Raw genomic sequence first — 16,245 nt, 5'->3', positions numbered from 1 at the left:
GGAAGAATAATTAAAAAGAGATGAGTGATCTCATTAATATTATGCAGGATTCGCAGGGTAGCAGCTGTGCCTCTGATGGCCAAATAGCTAGTTTGCATGTTACTCACCATACACGAGGCATTTTTCTCTCACGAAGCTTGGCAAATTTTCAGAATGTGTTCAAGTTGACTATAAATTGTCATTTGAGCAGTCACAGAGTGCTTCTTTCCCATAAAAAAGAGAATAATCTTGTTTTATCTTAAATCACAGAAAATGAATTTAGAGGTGAGCTGCTAAATCAGACTTGGACTAACGGCAGTACTGAGACACTCAGCACGTGTGAAACACCCAGTAGCCTGCACAGCAAACACACCAAGGTGACAAAAGGCTTTACTCTTTCTCATATTTGCTGAGGTAATATTGAAAATAGTGATGGAATCCTGCAATGTTCCTGGTTGCAGCTCATGTAAATTGACATGTAAACACTATAAATGTGATAAATGCGCCATACACATTGCTTATAATGTACTCGACAATCTGCTTCACACATATATTATAGAGTTGTGTTCAGAACAACAACCTAATTGTATAGCACTGTTGGATCTGGAAGATTTTTTTTATTTGCATTTAAAATATTGCAAGTATTGCAAGCTGAAAAGTATAGAAGTTTGACATTCAAGATCCTGTTGTCTTACTTTAAGGTGTTATTTCCACGATTATTTGCTCATTTTATCTTTTTCAGCCACTCACAGAAGGAAACTTAATTGATCATTGTCAAATTTACAAAGTTGATATGTAAGACAATTTAAAAGGAATGACATAGCATTGAAACAATAGACTACATCTAACAATATATCAGATTCTTTATAAGGCCATTGAGTATCTACATTCATGAAGTCCATAATGCTATATCCATATTGTATACAAACATACATGATTTGGAGTGCTTTAATGTAAACCATTTATTGTAAACCATCCTTCTCAAAACTTCTCAGCCTTTTCCCATTAAAATTCAGGAGATGTATACTGTATTATTTCTTCTTGGCATACCAACAAATACTTAAACTTAGTAGGTCTGTGTATTACTTATTAGAGTTTTACGTGGCATCAATTTAACAGTTTATTTGCTGAAAACAGCAATTGAGGAGTCATACCATATATAATTTGCCTTGCTGCCAGATTCCATATATATGCGAATAAAATGTAAAAATGTCATTTAGCTGATCTTATGTCTCTGTAATGAAAAATAATATGTCTATTGTGAAAAAACCCTCTGAGATCATCAAAATGCTGAAGTGCTGTATTTTGAAAGCCTAATAAATAGAATTGCAGTTTATCCCACACCTGCTCCACTGCAGTAAGTGCAAACCATTCTACCAATGGGAATTTACACTAAAAATAGAAATTAATTGCATTTCTTTTATTGCTGATGTAATAACACAGCATGGCACTTTTCTGGCCTTAATATTAAATATTAACTAATCTTAATTATATCTGAATTACTTTGAAAAGTATAGCCCAGCAATAATTATCAACAATGTTATCATTAAAATGTTTGATATTTTGATAGTCTTAATTATAGCCATTTGGGTGTCAGTTCTGGAATTTCCTTTCTGAATTCCTCTACTTTCTCATCTCCCTGTCCTTCTAACCCCCATTAAAATCCACTTTGACCACATCCTTCTACTATCTCTTATATTAATTTAAAATCTATTTTGTCACACTACAATGAATCTTCTTGAGTTTTGTTTTTACATTAGGAGTGCTGTAGAAATGCAAATTGCTGTTGCCAATTTTGGCAGCAATTTACTTATTCTGCTATTTTAGCTAATACGTTAAGATAAACAAGTTAGTACTTCCATTAAATTAATGAAGGGAAACATTTTGTTTGAGTATCGTAAGGATTTACACCATAATAATTTATAATAAAACCGCAGGAATTTCTCATGCATGTCTTCAAAAACCGACATGACTTTTTATAGCATAATTTGCACATGTTTGAGGGAAAAGTAAACCTTGAGTCCATTAACTAAAATTTGGTGTTATAGATGAACCAAGATGTTGATGAAAAGAGGCTGCGTACTCGCTCAAAGGGAATCAGAAGTATGTGTAACTATCTTTTATTTCCTTTCATGTTTTTGTAATCAATTCTAGTGACGGAGGTTTACAATAATTTTAATGCTAATTTTATTATTGCAAGTTCATTAAACAATGTAGGTATTTTTTAATTAGTACATCTACACTTATAAAGCCCACTCTTGTATCTGTACTGATAGTGCAATTTTCACCCCGCTTCTAATGAAATATCCAACCATTTCAATGTTACTCTTCAGTTTGAAATGTTATTTCATGATTAGATTTAAATGTTGATTATATGACATTGAACAAGTAATGGTTAATTAGCTCATAAAAATGTTAAAACTAAGTTGCTTTTCTGGTTCCAGTTCCTGTGGAGCCTGTGGGACAGGATATAAGGTATGATGTGTTCTGAATATTCAGTTTGGCTTCAGCTTAATTTCTTATAAACCTGTTACCTCTAGAAATGTCAATGTAGCCATTTGGATTTGGGTTGAGATAAGGGGACTTAGACAAGAGGCGCTCCAGAGTACAGGTAAATGTTTACCTATTCACCAAGACTCTGACTACATCATTCCATGAAAGTCTAATGATAGATATGTCAAAAGCTTGTGCATGGGGGTTGACTTTGTGGCTAGATCACAAAGATGACTTGTGACAGGAAGTGTCAGTAAAGCTTTTGATGTGACATGAAATGGACTGTAAAAACTGAAAAGTTTTCAGTAAGTTTTCAATATTATGCAGTTGAATTTCTGTGTAAGTAACATTATCTTCTGATGACGTGAGGTAGACTCTGATTAACCCTATCAAGCAAAACACTTTAATAATAATGCATATAATCTCATAGACTTGTTCCCCATTGTTCATGGGTCCATGCAGGTAATGCAGACTACAACTACAAGGGGCTTCATCACCTTCCCTTGCTTTCCCACCATTTCCTATCATTCTTAACCAGCACTCCATTCCTTGCATTTCTCCCATTCCAGAGTCCAATATGCAGTTGGCTGAGTTGGCACTTGGGCCATCAGTACTGCATAAGCCAGAACCTGTGAATCACATTGGGTGCATATTTGTAATGCCTGCATTAGGTAGGGTAGTTATCAAGCTTAGCCCTCAAAATGGATTGGCTCATTTACTAGCACTGTCCCAAGGAGGATCAGCCTGTTAATTTAAAACCTATCCCTATCATTACTAGAAGGAGAAGCCTGGAAACAATAAAAGTCACAAATTCTCTGATAATATTTTCATAAGTTTTTATTTAGTGATTTTAGATCAGACTAAATCAGATCGTTAGCATAATTCTTTATCTAAAAAAGTTAGGCACGAAGGAGAAAGCCAAGGAATGTTCACTTTAATTTGTAAAGTTTAGTGTGACCTCTTTAGAAAAAAATGCAGGGATCACTCCAGTTAAAAATTATTAATTAGTTATTAATTAGTAGGCTTTGAACAATTGGCTTTGGAAAGTACAATATAGCACTAATTCAAAACTTTAGATTTACTTGGAACCACTGTACATGGTGGCAAAAATTATGCTTTACATCAGGATCCTAAGAAGAAGGAAAAATTACAGCTTAAAAATTGAGATTTGTTCTTATATTAATAAATATTCAGTTTTATCTATTGCATTTTTATCTAATTTCTGAGTTTTGAGGAATGACATTTTCTCTGTCCGTAGTATTTATTTAAAAATTCATTGGCCTAGACAGTGTAATAATGAGCTGTGAATACTTTTTATAATAAATAAATTTATGCTTCTATTAAAGTGGTGTTGGAATTCTGAACAGTTGTTAAGTATTGTGCTACAACAGAATTTTAAAGCTTATAAAATTATCTGTGCTATCTTATTCTTTTGTATCTTGTTCTTTAAAATTATTTGCTGAAACATCACTACTCCTGTTAAGTAAATTAAAATGAAAAGATTGACAGTGTGTTGCTTTGTGCTTTCTTAACATTATAATAACTTTATCATTCAGCTGCCCAACTCCAGGATGCAATGGCTCAGGACACGCCAGTGGAAAATACGCACGGCACAGAAGGTAAACCTTCCCAATTTTATGAACTTAAAAATAATAGCATTGAAAGCATTTCTTGAGAATTAATTATTTTTAATAACCAAAGCTATTAAAGGATACAGAACAAAGGCAGGTCTTCAGAAGTAGTTCACAGTTCAGCAATGAATAGGTGAATAGGCTACAGGAGCAAAATGTCCCCAACATGTTCATAGAACAAGTATAGTATGGAACAGGGCCTTCAGCCCATGATGCCAATCCAAACTAATCCCATGTACCTGCATATACCTTCAATCCCTGCTTATTCATGTGCCTATTGCATTGGCTTTCATCACTTACCCTGGCAACACATTTCAGGTACCTATAACAACTCTGTATAAAAAAAGTTGCCTCATAAATTTCCTAACTTCTCCCGCTCTCACCTGAAACCTATGTCACCATGTATTTGGCATTTCCACTTTGGGATTGAGTATCAACCCTATCCGTGCCTCTCTTTTATACACTTCCTTGAAGTGTGTCCAGTCTCTCCTTATGGCTAATACTCTCTAATCAAGACAATATCTTGGTGAACCTGCACACTCAACATCCTCAGCCTCCTTCCTGTAATACGGCAACCAGAACTACACACAGTACTCCACACTGTGGCCTAATCAAAGATTTATTCAACTCAACTTGACTTCCTAACTTTTATACTTGACTCCCCAGCCAAAGAAGTCAAGTATGCCATACATCTGCCTTCTTTACCACCCTATCCCTTGTGATGCCACTTTCAGGAAGCAATTGATACGCACCCCAACCTCCACCTGTACGTCAGATTTCCTGAAGATTCTGACACTTCCTGTATTTTTGCCTCCTAAAGTACAACACCTCACAGCTGTCTGTCTGCCATTTCTCTGCCTGCATTTCCAATGAGTCTATATCCTTTGTCAACCTTCCTCATTACTCCGATACTCCACCGACTGTTGGTGTCACAAACACCAGAAAATCTGCAGATGCTGAAAATCCAAGCACACACGCAAAATGCTGGAGGAACTTAGCTGGTCAAATAGCATCTATGGAAAAGTATGAACAGCTGATGTTTTGGGTTGAGACCCATTATCAGGCCTGGAAAAAAAAGGATGAGAAGTCAGAGTAAGAGGGTGGGTGTGTTGTCTGCATATGTACGAATTACCCCACCTATACATGTATTTTCATCCAGATCACTGATTTATCACAAATAGCAGCAATTTTCCTTATAGAACACAACTGGTCACAGAGCCCCATCAGAATAGCACCCCTCCACCACTACCCTCTGTGTTCCATGGCCAATCCAGTCTTGAATCCAGTCTACCAAATCAAGATGTCCCTCACTCTTCTGGGTCAACCTACTATGAGGACCTTGTCCTTCTATATTACATCTACTGCCCTGCCCTCTTCAATCATCAGCATCACCTCCTCATCCAGCCATGTGGACTATCCCTCGTAAATCACTGCTTTACTTGATGCAAGTATGTTCCAAATACGTTAACACCTTGACTAAGATAGAAATGGAGTTTATTTTGTATTTAATACCTGGTAGTCTAATTTTAAAGCCAGAATATACCAATAACTTTCATAAATACATTGAAGTTTGTGAAGCAACCTAAAGTAAATCGGTGTATAGATCCAATATTTCATGCTGTAAAAACAGAAGATGCTTTTCAATTAACCTTCGAATTGTTCTTTTATTAAAAGTTCACAAGGTTGCCCTTTAGCCAAGAAAAGGAAAATTCAGGACACTGATTCTGATCAACCTCTGACCAAAAGGAAATCCCATCCTTTGAAACTTGCCTTGGATGAAGGTTATAATGGAGACAGTGATGGTGTCGATGATTTAGAGATAAAAGAGGAATCAATTGTGGATGAATCAGAAGAAGCACTTGAAGTTGAAGAAGAAATAGAAGATGAAGAAGAAGAAAGAAATATGGAAGAAACTGAAAGAGCAGAATTAGTACCAGGTGCAGTAAAAATCAACAATTTTACAGCCATACTGCAATTCATTTTGAATGGACAGTATAACAAAAGAAACAGCTCTCTGTTCATATTGATAAATGCCATGAAACCTGGCAATACATTTATCCGTTTGATGGCACTTGTCATAACCCAGATATTGTTCTATTTTGCTACTGCAATAAAATGACTTTACTGGATTCCCCCCTAAAGTCAAACCAGCTACAATTGTGTGAAATTGTTTAGCTAGCCCTCTCCTCCTGTGGATTAATTTAGCAACAACTTAAAGGAGCTAGCAAAACTGAACAAACTTCCCTTAAAATAAGTCTAGAATATCCATACACCTGGACTTAGGCGACTCCTGATCAAGGCAATAGGAGATCTTTTAGAATAGTAACTGTTTTGTGTTCATATTGCATCTGTAAAAGATGATGAAATTGTAATGTGTAGTAAAACTCTCGAAGTCACCAAGTTATGTCCATTTCACTTCAGGATCTATCATGTGCTCACAAGTTTTGAACTTATCTAATTATTAAAGTGCACTTACAAGGTTTCCCTTGAACAATATCATTTACAATCATCAGAATAATAATACATTTACTGATAGAAGTTTAAATCTTCTGAATGTGCACAATTATAATGAATATTTAACTTACAAATGTTTTATTGCAGAGGTAAGGCATAAAGGGCTAGATGATAGACCTTACTGGGAGGATGGAGCCAAGAATGTCAGCACTCGAAAGGACGATTTTATTAGCTATCAGGAATTAGTTGCCAAATCACTTCTAAATCTTGGCAAAATAGTGGACGATACTGCCATTCCATCACTCCCAGACAAAAAGTCAAGTAACAGCGAGCCGCAACCTAATGAGACTTGCATTTATATGAAAGACAGCATGCATCAGGAAGCAACCGAAGAAGAAAGTGATTCTGGGAAGGAAATTATTGAAAGTGAGCCTGTAACTGAAGATTCTGAATGTGAAAAGGAAATTGACCAGGATCATGACTCAGCTGAAGAGCACGCTGGCAAAGATATGCTTCCATCTGCTGATGAAGCAAATGAAGAAGAAAGTAAAGAACTAAAGGACTCCACTGATTCCACTCACTGTAGTGAGCAGACAATTGCTTTCCATCAACAGTTTGATGAAGCTGATAAACAGGATGTGGAGGAGAACAAGACCACAGATGTGCAATGCAAGGACAGTGCTGAAGTAGTCATGCAGGTAGCACAAGAGACAGAACATGAAATTCATTGTGAAGGACAACCAAAGTCAGAAAGCTCAGCATATGCAGAGGACAGTGTGGAGGAGTGCACTGATGAGAGCAAAAGTTTACACCCAAAGTCTGCAATAACTGAAGAGTCTGAAATGTATGACATGATGACAAAAGGAAATCTTGGGCTCCTTGAGCAGGCCATTGCCTTGAAAGCTGAGCAGGTGAAGATGAAAAGAGAAGATCTAAGCAGAGAGTCCAGGATATCAGTGGAACAAATGAGGCATATCCAGATTGAGGACAAGCCAAACAAATCTTTGGATTCCATCAGGAAGAGTCTTTATAGCAAAGGTAAGTGGCAGGCAGTAGCATGGATGACAATTACTTGATTATTATATGTACATGAATTTAATTTTCAATGCAGTGTACATTGTTATTCCACCACATTGAGCATAAAAAGTGCCGTACCGTATGCATAAAATAGCTGATCACACACTGAGAAAATTACACAGACTCTGCAGCTGTGCTAGCTTTGAAGCCAGAGCTATTAAACACATTGAAACATTTCTCTGAATTATTCAACCAAGTATAGTTCAATAACACAAAACATTGAAAAAACAGCAGTTGATTATTTTGGCATTCTCGCATTTTACATTTGTAAAAAGTGAAGAGAACTTGAAATGAAGTGGTTTCTTATTTATCTATAATGTATCCAGTTGATGGGTTACAGGATGACTTACTGACTTAACACAGTGCATGGTGCTTTGTAGATAAGGTCTAGTTTCCAGCACTGCTGTGCAATGATCTCGGGTAGGCTGGCTCTGGGAGCTGTCCTCTGCATATTGGAAGGATAAAGAGTAAGTAGCCTTTGTCCCTGATTCCAATCACTGTTAAGTGACCTCTATTAAAAGTCTGCCTATAAAAGGGGGCATAACAGTAGTGGTTAAATCGTCCTGTCAGCATTCAGAGATGCCTCTCTGCAAAATCCTTTCTCTTGGATGTAGAAAGTGTTGTTGCTGCGGTATACCAGGATATGCCTCGATGTTCAGCAAACAAGGACAAGTAAGGAGAGAGAGAGAGAAAAAAAATTAGAAACCATGAAATTGTGGTGCCGTGATACAGTGCAAATACTTAACACATTATTCTGAAATTCTTGACTCTTCTATTTTATGGAGTCATTTACCTGTTTAAAATAAATGGGTAGTGCTTCTGCTGAAATAGCAAGCGCGGAATTCAGACAAAGGCATTAAGTGTTTATACATTAATGTCACATGTAGTAATTTCAGTATGAGAGACTCAATGCATAAAGAATAAGCCATTTGTGACTATGTGTTAGAACAATAAATTATTGCAGAGGACTTTGATACAATTGAAAGAGCATCAGTAACACACCAATGAATAATGCAGTAGTCTATTTATTCCATGTGTGATTCATTTTTGAGATATAAATCCATCCTGAAATGACCATTAAGTAATAATTTGTAGGAAAGAACTATATATTTTTTTTAATTTCGCATTGCTGAATAGAGGAATTATAATTCACGGCCTTGGAATAATGGGCTTTTTACACTCATTATCAACTATAATCAACTGCAACCCGTGTAATTTTCCATATTTAATTGAATTACATTTTGTTCAGTGAAGATTGTATGAAACGATTATCATTTAAAATGTATCCTCAAATGTTCATTAACATACAGTTAGTTCAGTGTCTTTGTACTTCACTTGAATGAAACTTCAGAAATCCATCAGCAAAAGATTTGCCTATCACATGAGAAGGCTAGAGAGACTTCATAGTTGTGTTCAAAACAAGGAACAGCATACAAAATGCCAGGGTGGGGGGGAGGGGCACGGTAGCATAGAGTTTAGCACAACACATTACAGTACCAGCAACCACCCCACCACTGTCCTGGAAGGAATTTGTACACTCTCCCCATGACCACGAGGGTTTCCTCTGGGTGCTCCGATTTCCTCCCACAGTCCAAAAACATACCGGTTGGCAGGTTAATTGATCATTGTCAATTATCCTGTGATTAGGCTAGAGTTAAGTTGAGGTTTGCTGGGTGGCGTGGCTCAAAAGGCCAGAAAGGCAGTGCCGTATCACCATAATTTAAAAAAAAAATTAGGTCCTGAACACTATTTCAAATTAAACTTGGCTAATTTTACATGGGAATACTGATCCAAACCAGCAAAAGTAAATTTATAACTTATCATCATGGAGTTCTTCATACAAAGAGTAACAAATGTGTAGTATTAACTTACAGGCAAAAACTCATAAATCCGTTAAGAAAGAATTGCACATTCGTAGGAAACTCTTGGATGCATGAGATAACTAATAGTTCCTAGCATGCAAATCTATTCTGTGATTTTTCTTTGACTTACTATGCACTGGCCCAGTTCAGCAAGAGATAAGCAACACACATAAAATGGCAGAGGAACTCCACAGCTCAGGAGGGATTAACATTTCCAGCTGAGAAACTTCATCAGGATAAATTTCCCTCCATAGATGCTGCTTGACCTGTAGAGTTCTTCCAGCATTTTATACGTGTTGCTAAAGATTTCCAGCATCTGCAAAATCTCTTGTGTCTCAATAAAACATAGTTTGATTGGTGTACACTCATTAAGGCAGAGATTGTGAATGAAACAAGAACACAGGTTTTGCTCTGGTTTTCTGCTGCCAACATAAAATTATGTATCACATGTTTCCTGCAACTTTGGCTAGCAATATATAACACACAGTTCTGCTGTTTTTTTTTATCTGCTGTTGTGTAGATCCCTCAAGACCAGAGAAAAGGGAAATCAAGTGCCCTACCCCCGGCTGTGATGGTACCGGTCACGTGACAGGATTGTATCCACACCATCGTAGTCTTTCAGGATGCCCGCACAAGGATAAAATACCTCCAGAAAGTGAGTAGAGCAGATCTGAACATGCGCAGTCATCAGTAAATATCTGACTGCCGACCTCAGGATGGATGGAAAGTCATGATAGAAAGAGCTGAAGGTGTTTGGACCTAGTACTCTGGTTGTGGAACTACTACAGCAATGTATAAAAGGTCCTGCTTTTCTTGTAGATGAAATTACTATTATATCAATACTAACACAGGGATAAAATCTTTTTGGTGATAGAAATATATGCATTTTTTATTTATATAATCGGTGATATAATTTTCCTAGATTAAATAGAATAACTTTCTAAATGCCAGCAGTTTTAGTTTAGAATGAGACTAGAGGAGGTGGTGAGGTGATCTGAGCCAATAATACATCACATATTAAATCTGACAATCCTGGTATTTAATGTCAACACAGGCCAAAGTCACTCAAGTAGTACCATCCTGTCTCCATTGATTTGCTGTTGGGAGCCATTCACATTGATGGCACTGTACACAGTCAATTCTTTTGCACCTTATTGTGTCATAGGCACATGGTTAAAAGAAAATAAAAACTCCTTCAGTTGTTGACTTCTATGCAAACTAAGTACATACTGAGTTAGACAGACCACAGCGTTCAACTGCTGCTCTGCGCTAACTTAGCTGCACCTTAAATAATAAAGTTACTTTCAATGCCCGTGAGCAAGGAAGAAGAAAACCATTAAGATTTTTGCCCTTATAGCAATCCAATAATTCCTTCTGGAAATAATTGGGCATTGGTGGTAGATATGACAGTGCTATTCCTCAGTATGTTTCCTGTTCACCCTATCTGCCTTCTATCCTCCCAGCACCCCCTACAATCCTAGCCCAGCCTCTCAACCATTGCCTCCCATCAAGGTCAAGTACCCTGTCAGTGCTCACTTGTAAGGAATAGCCATTTAAATTCAGGTTAGACAAAGCTATCTTAAAAAATCTGCTGTAACAATGCTTTTCTGAACACCAATGTGAAGTTGTGATAGTGTTTACAAAAAGGCAGTAAGTCTTTGATACATTTTGCTTTTTCTTTGCTTATTCAGTCCTCGCCATGCATGAAAATGTTCTCAAGTGTCCCACACCAGGCTGCACAGGACAGGGACATGTCAATAGCAACCGAAACACACACAGGAGGTAAGGATTTTTTTTTGACTCATACACCCAATTGACTGTAATTGTTTAATATGCTGCACCCACTGCAAGGGATCTGAGAAGGGGGAGAGAAGCGAGGGCCTTCTCGCCATTCTTCACTAATTAGTTGAAATATGTGCTAAAACCCATGAAGTATTTGCCTCAGGATTAGAAAGATAATTAATGATGTTCCAATGTTAATAATGGGAATAATGTAACTCATTAAGAAAATGTTAATTTGAAAGATCTGTTTTACATATGTATTTTCTTTAAAAATGAAATTCATTTTGAAATTTAAGTAAACAATACTGGACCCCATTGCTGGACTGCATGGAGAGTCTGCTGGTGGGGTTTAATGACAGTTTTGATTCTCTGACTCCTAGTGCCAGGACTTATTCAGTATGTATAGTCCCAGTTTCATAGCATATGTGTCTAAGTCCAGGACTTACTTTATTTGATTAGGCTAACATATTTGGAACCATGGCCACCACTAGCATGACTTGACACAATGTTACAACTGTTCTAATTTATTGTAGTCCAGAAATAAATGTATTTGTATCTGTTTTTGTTTCCCCATGCATAATTATTTGTTTACTTATTGAGATACAGTGGGGAATAGGCCATGCCAGCCCTTCGAGCTGCACCACCCAGCAACCCCTGATTTAAACCTAGCCTAAACACAGGACAATTTACAATGACCAGTTAACCTTCTAACCGGTGCGTCTTTAAACTGTGGGAGGAAGCCGAAGCACCTCGGGGAAAACCCAAGCAGTCTACGGGTAGGATGTACAGTTTCTTTACAGATGACATCAGAATTGAACCCCGAACTCTGGTGCCCCAAACTGTAATAGCGTCACAATAACCATGGCTTTTAAAACAAACGAATGCCTGAAATCAAAAGTTATTTGTTAAAGGTTCATAAGGACCCAATTACACAGATAGCCCCATGTTTCTATAAACTTTCTTTATCTTTTTTTTTGGGGCCAATCTGAAAAGTGAAGGTAATCTGAATTACTATTCTTTTTGCCACAGCCTTTCAGGATGTCCTATTGCTGCTGCTGAGAAGCTAGCAAAATCTCATGAGAAGCAACATAACAACGAATCTCCTAAAAGCAGCCAAAGTTCTGACCGAGTGTTAAGGTATGTTTACCACCAAAGGCGCTAATGCAAAGAGAGCTGCAAAAGTTAAAGCAAATTAGAAAGACCTTCTGTGCACTGCTATTTAGATTATCAGGAAATAATTACCAGACATCATATTATAGGCACTGATTCAAGAATAGTATAAACTGTTCTTTGTATTATATCATCAGTTTTCGGATGAAAGTTCTACATAATATTATAATGAAGTTGATCTTTTCAAAGTAGATAATACAATTTTCAGATATATGGGAACACACCTAAAGATTATTAGATAAGTTTACTCATTAGGAATTAAGATACAGTAGTCTTTGTATACAGTAATACATGACTTCTCATCTGTTGTAGGGTAATTTATATAAAATTCCATATTCTATCAGTGTGGTATCTATTCATATAGTATGTCATTAAGGATTAATACTATTCTTATTCATATCATATACCATACAATATCAGTTTTGTGCTTATTCCATGTTTTCAGTGAATTTGCTGATATTAAGAAACTCAGAGTAATAAAATATGGAACAAGTTATCAACCTCAGCAAATTTTTGACGTTTGACATAGAGTTAGATTGCCATATGGTGTCCCTTATTGTTGACAATAGAGTAATTCTAATCCAGTGGCAGTCTTCGCTGTGAGTTGTTGTTCTCACATTTCCACTCTTGGAAATATCAATAGGATTATGTTTTAGCACAAATTAACATGATTTGTGAAAAATAGATAAACATTCAGGCTGTCTTTTGCATTATCAATGTTTTTTCGAAATCAATGGAATGTGACACAGGCTTGGACAGAGCTTTGCCATTCAGTTTTTAACTCCTTGTAATTTCCAGGCCGATGTGCTTTGTGAAACAGTTGGAGATTCCGCACTACAGCTATAGACCTAATATGCTGCCAGTTACCCCTCGTGCTAACCTAGCGAAGGAGTTGGAGAAGTATTCCAAGGTCACATTTGATTATGCTAGTTTTGACGCACAAGTTTTTGGGAAACGTGTGATTGCTCCAAAACTTCAAACGTCTGAAAGCTCACCGAAAACCTATAAATGTAAGCATGTGTTTTAAAACCCAAAACAATCGAATATTAACATTGAATGAAAGCTAAAAATTGCAGTCACTGTCAGTGATATTAAGAGTGACAGAAAACCAATTTATTTCATGCTTCAGATTAAGTACTACTAAATTGATTGTGTTATTAGCAATTTAGCATGGAAATTCAGTATAACAAAAGGACAAAACTGATTTTTGAAAGGCATATAAACATTTGACTTAAATATCTGCTTCATGATTATTTCCAATAGCATCTCAGCCAGATTAATAAGAAACATCATATTATGCTTGAAAAGCTTGGAACGATTCATAATATAGATCTCCAACAGCTAGCTCTCTTGATGTGATCCATACTATTTTGTAAACTATAGAATTAATATTCAAATTATTGGGAGTAGAATTTTCTTGACATTTTTGAAATTCAATGCTTTTTTACACAGCAAAACCATTCTCAAAGGCCTCCTCACCCAGTCACAGTATGTCTACCAACTATGTTAAAAGCTCATCCTCATCCAGTAACTATGACTATGCTCATGAAGCCGAAGCTGCACATATGGCTGCTACAGCTATCCTCAATCTATCAACACGTTGTTGGGAAATGCCAGAGAATCTAAGTACCAAGCATCAAGACCACCCCACTAAGGTAAATCATTCCACTCAACGACAATAAAAACAGCAAAATATTGGAAACACTCATCCATGGAGAAAAACGGAATTAACGTTTCAGGTCCTTTGCATCTGTTTTGATAAAGGGTCTTCAAAGATTAACTACTTTTCTTTCCACAGATGCTACTTGACCCGTGGAATGTGTCCCAACATTCTCTGGTTTTATTTCAGATTTCCAGCAAATGGACTTCTTTGATTTTCAGTTCCATTCTATTAATTGGGTTGTGTAGAAAATAGTAAGCAAGAAAAGTATAATTCAGGGGTTTGATTAATAAAGTGTTTTTTTTTTCCAAAAGGCCAACTGCATTTTTACAGGAAGATGTGCTTGTTAAAGTTCATTATTACGTTCAGGCCATAGTGGTGTATTAAGTGTTTTGAGACATGCTTCATAAAGTTGTCACCAATGCATATTTCTGCATCACTCCTTAAAGCAAGATGAATCATCATGGCAAATGTCCAGTGAACTTTGAGCACAGCATCAATACTTTACAGTTTACCACATAATATGCCTATTTGTGTCAATGCATTTTTGCAATTTGCAGATAATTCCATAATACTCTAGAGTTATAATCATAAAACAGTATGCCCAGCCTCTTACAACGAAGTATAAAATCAATAATGTCAAATGGTAGTAACTACGCTTACCAAATTAATAAGATAATTAATAGTTTTTTTCAAGTATGAAAATTACTTTGTTGTGACATCCTTGTATAATTATTTTGCAGAACATGGACATTGAGGTAGATGAAAATGGAACTCTGGACCTCAGTATGAATAAGAAACGAAAAAGAGAGAATGTGTTTTCAGCTTTAAGTTCCAGTGTGAGGTCAGCTGAGTTATCATCCTCCTACCTTCATGGAAGCAGCAGCACATGTAGCAGTGTAATGGGTTCTCCACAGTCAAGTCAAACATCTAAACAAGATGAATTTGATGGCCCTATTGACTACACAAAGCCTAGCAGACAAAGGGAAGAAGAATCTGAGGAGGTGAGCTCCTGGAAGTGTTGTTTGATTTGTGATGTGAGAAAAAATAATCTTCTCTTTGTCTGTGCTCTTGTCATCATAACACATAACAAAGAATTTTGTTTCAGAACAAACTTAGCTGTCACACAACTGAAGCACCAGTTCATAACAAGTAATGTATTTCATTTGTACTTTCGCTTTTCCCCCTTGTCACCTACAAATAGTGAATGACTCATAAGGGTGACCTGAATTAATTCAGCATTCAATTTCTTCTTCTTGCCCAGTTAGACAGCTAAATTCTGCAACCGTCCCTACAGGAAATCTGTAGAATCAGAATCTGAGTTCATTATCACTGACATAGGTCGTAAAATTAGTCATTCTGCAGCAGCAGTACAGAGCAATACTTAATATATACTATAAATTATAATAAGAAATGATATATATGTATATATAAATTCAAATGAAATAATTAGTATAAAAAGAGAGCAAAAATAGTGAGGTTGAATACTTTATACTTTATTGTCGCCAAACAATTGATACTAGAACGTACAATCATCACAGCGATATTTGATTCTGCTCTTCCCACTCCCTGGATTACAAATTTTAAATATTAAAAATATTAAAAACAGCTAAAAAATAGTAAATATTAAAAATTTAAATTATAAGTCATAAATAGAAAATAGAAAAATGGAAAGTAAGGTAGTGCAAAAAAAACGAGAGGCAGGTCCGGATATTTGGAAGTATTTGAATACAGGGCAATGGCAGTGAATTTTTATCTTAAATTCCATTTGTGCTGTGTGATTGCTCTACTTTGAACATTCTCCCATTTTGTAATCCTTATTGCGAAATAGCAAATCAAAAAGTTGAAATTACAGTACATGGTTTTCCCTTTTACAAACAGTTTCAATTGTATATAAAAGACTAGACAGTGCTGAACAAGCAGGCATCGGGGATTTTTGTGAACATGAAGTGCAGGTTACAAACAGGTGCTTTCAATTAACTTATTCTTTCTCGATCCTTCGGTGAAAACACCTGGCGAGTGTGAAATCTAATTTTGCATTTAGACCCAGATCATTGGGGTAAAATTAGACCCCTGAGACTCTGGAACAGCTGGATTGAAGGTGTTCTAAGGTAGCATTTCCATTACCTGCTGATCT

The 16,245-nt window shown here is 36.4% G+C and overlaps 1 protein-coding gene across 1 annotated transcript in view; it reads left to right on the top strand.

The window, feature by feature from the left end:
* Positions 1-2,027: 2,027 nt before the first annotated feature.
* The window catches only part of myt1b (myelin transcription factor 1b), a 48,306-nt gene continuing 34,088 nt past the window's right edge, over positions 2,028-16,245 (top strand). The window contains exons 1-11 of the mRNA XM_072279671.1: positions 2,028-2,082; positions 2,424-2,454; positions 4,029-4,091; positions 5,778-6,040; positions 6,705-7,595; positions 10,017-10,151; positions 11,188-11,278; positions 12,308-12,415; positions 13,247-13,458; positions 13,901-14,103; positions 14,852-15,112. Of these exons, the coding sequence (XP_072135772.1) occupies positions 2,028-2,082; positions 2,424-2,454; positions 4,029-4,091; positions 5,778-6,040; positions 6,705-7,595; positions 10,017-10,151; positions 11,188-11,278; positions 12,308-12,415; positions 13,247-13,458; positions 13,901-14,103; positions 14,852-15,112 (2,313 nt within the window). The remainder of the gene's footprint in view (positions 2,083-2,423; positions 2,455-4,028; positions 4,092-5,777; positions 6,041-6,704; positions 7,596-10,016; positions 10,152-11,187; positions 11,279-12,307; positions 12,416-13,246; positions 13,459-13,900; positions 14,104-14,851; positions 15,113-16,245) is intronic.

Source organism: Mobula birostris, chromosome 2 (genome assembly GCF_030028105.1).
Source record: "Mobula birostris isolate sMobBir1 chromosome 2, sMobBir1.hap1, whole genome shotgun sequence".
NCBI classification, from domain to species: domain Eukaryota; kingdom Metazoa; phylum Chordata; class Chondrichthyes; order Myliobatiformes; family Myliobatidae; genus Mobula; species Mobula birostris.
This window is presented reverse-complemented; position numbering and strand designations above follow the sequence as displayed.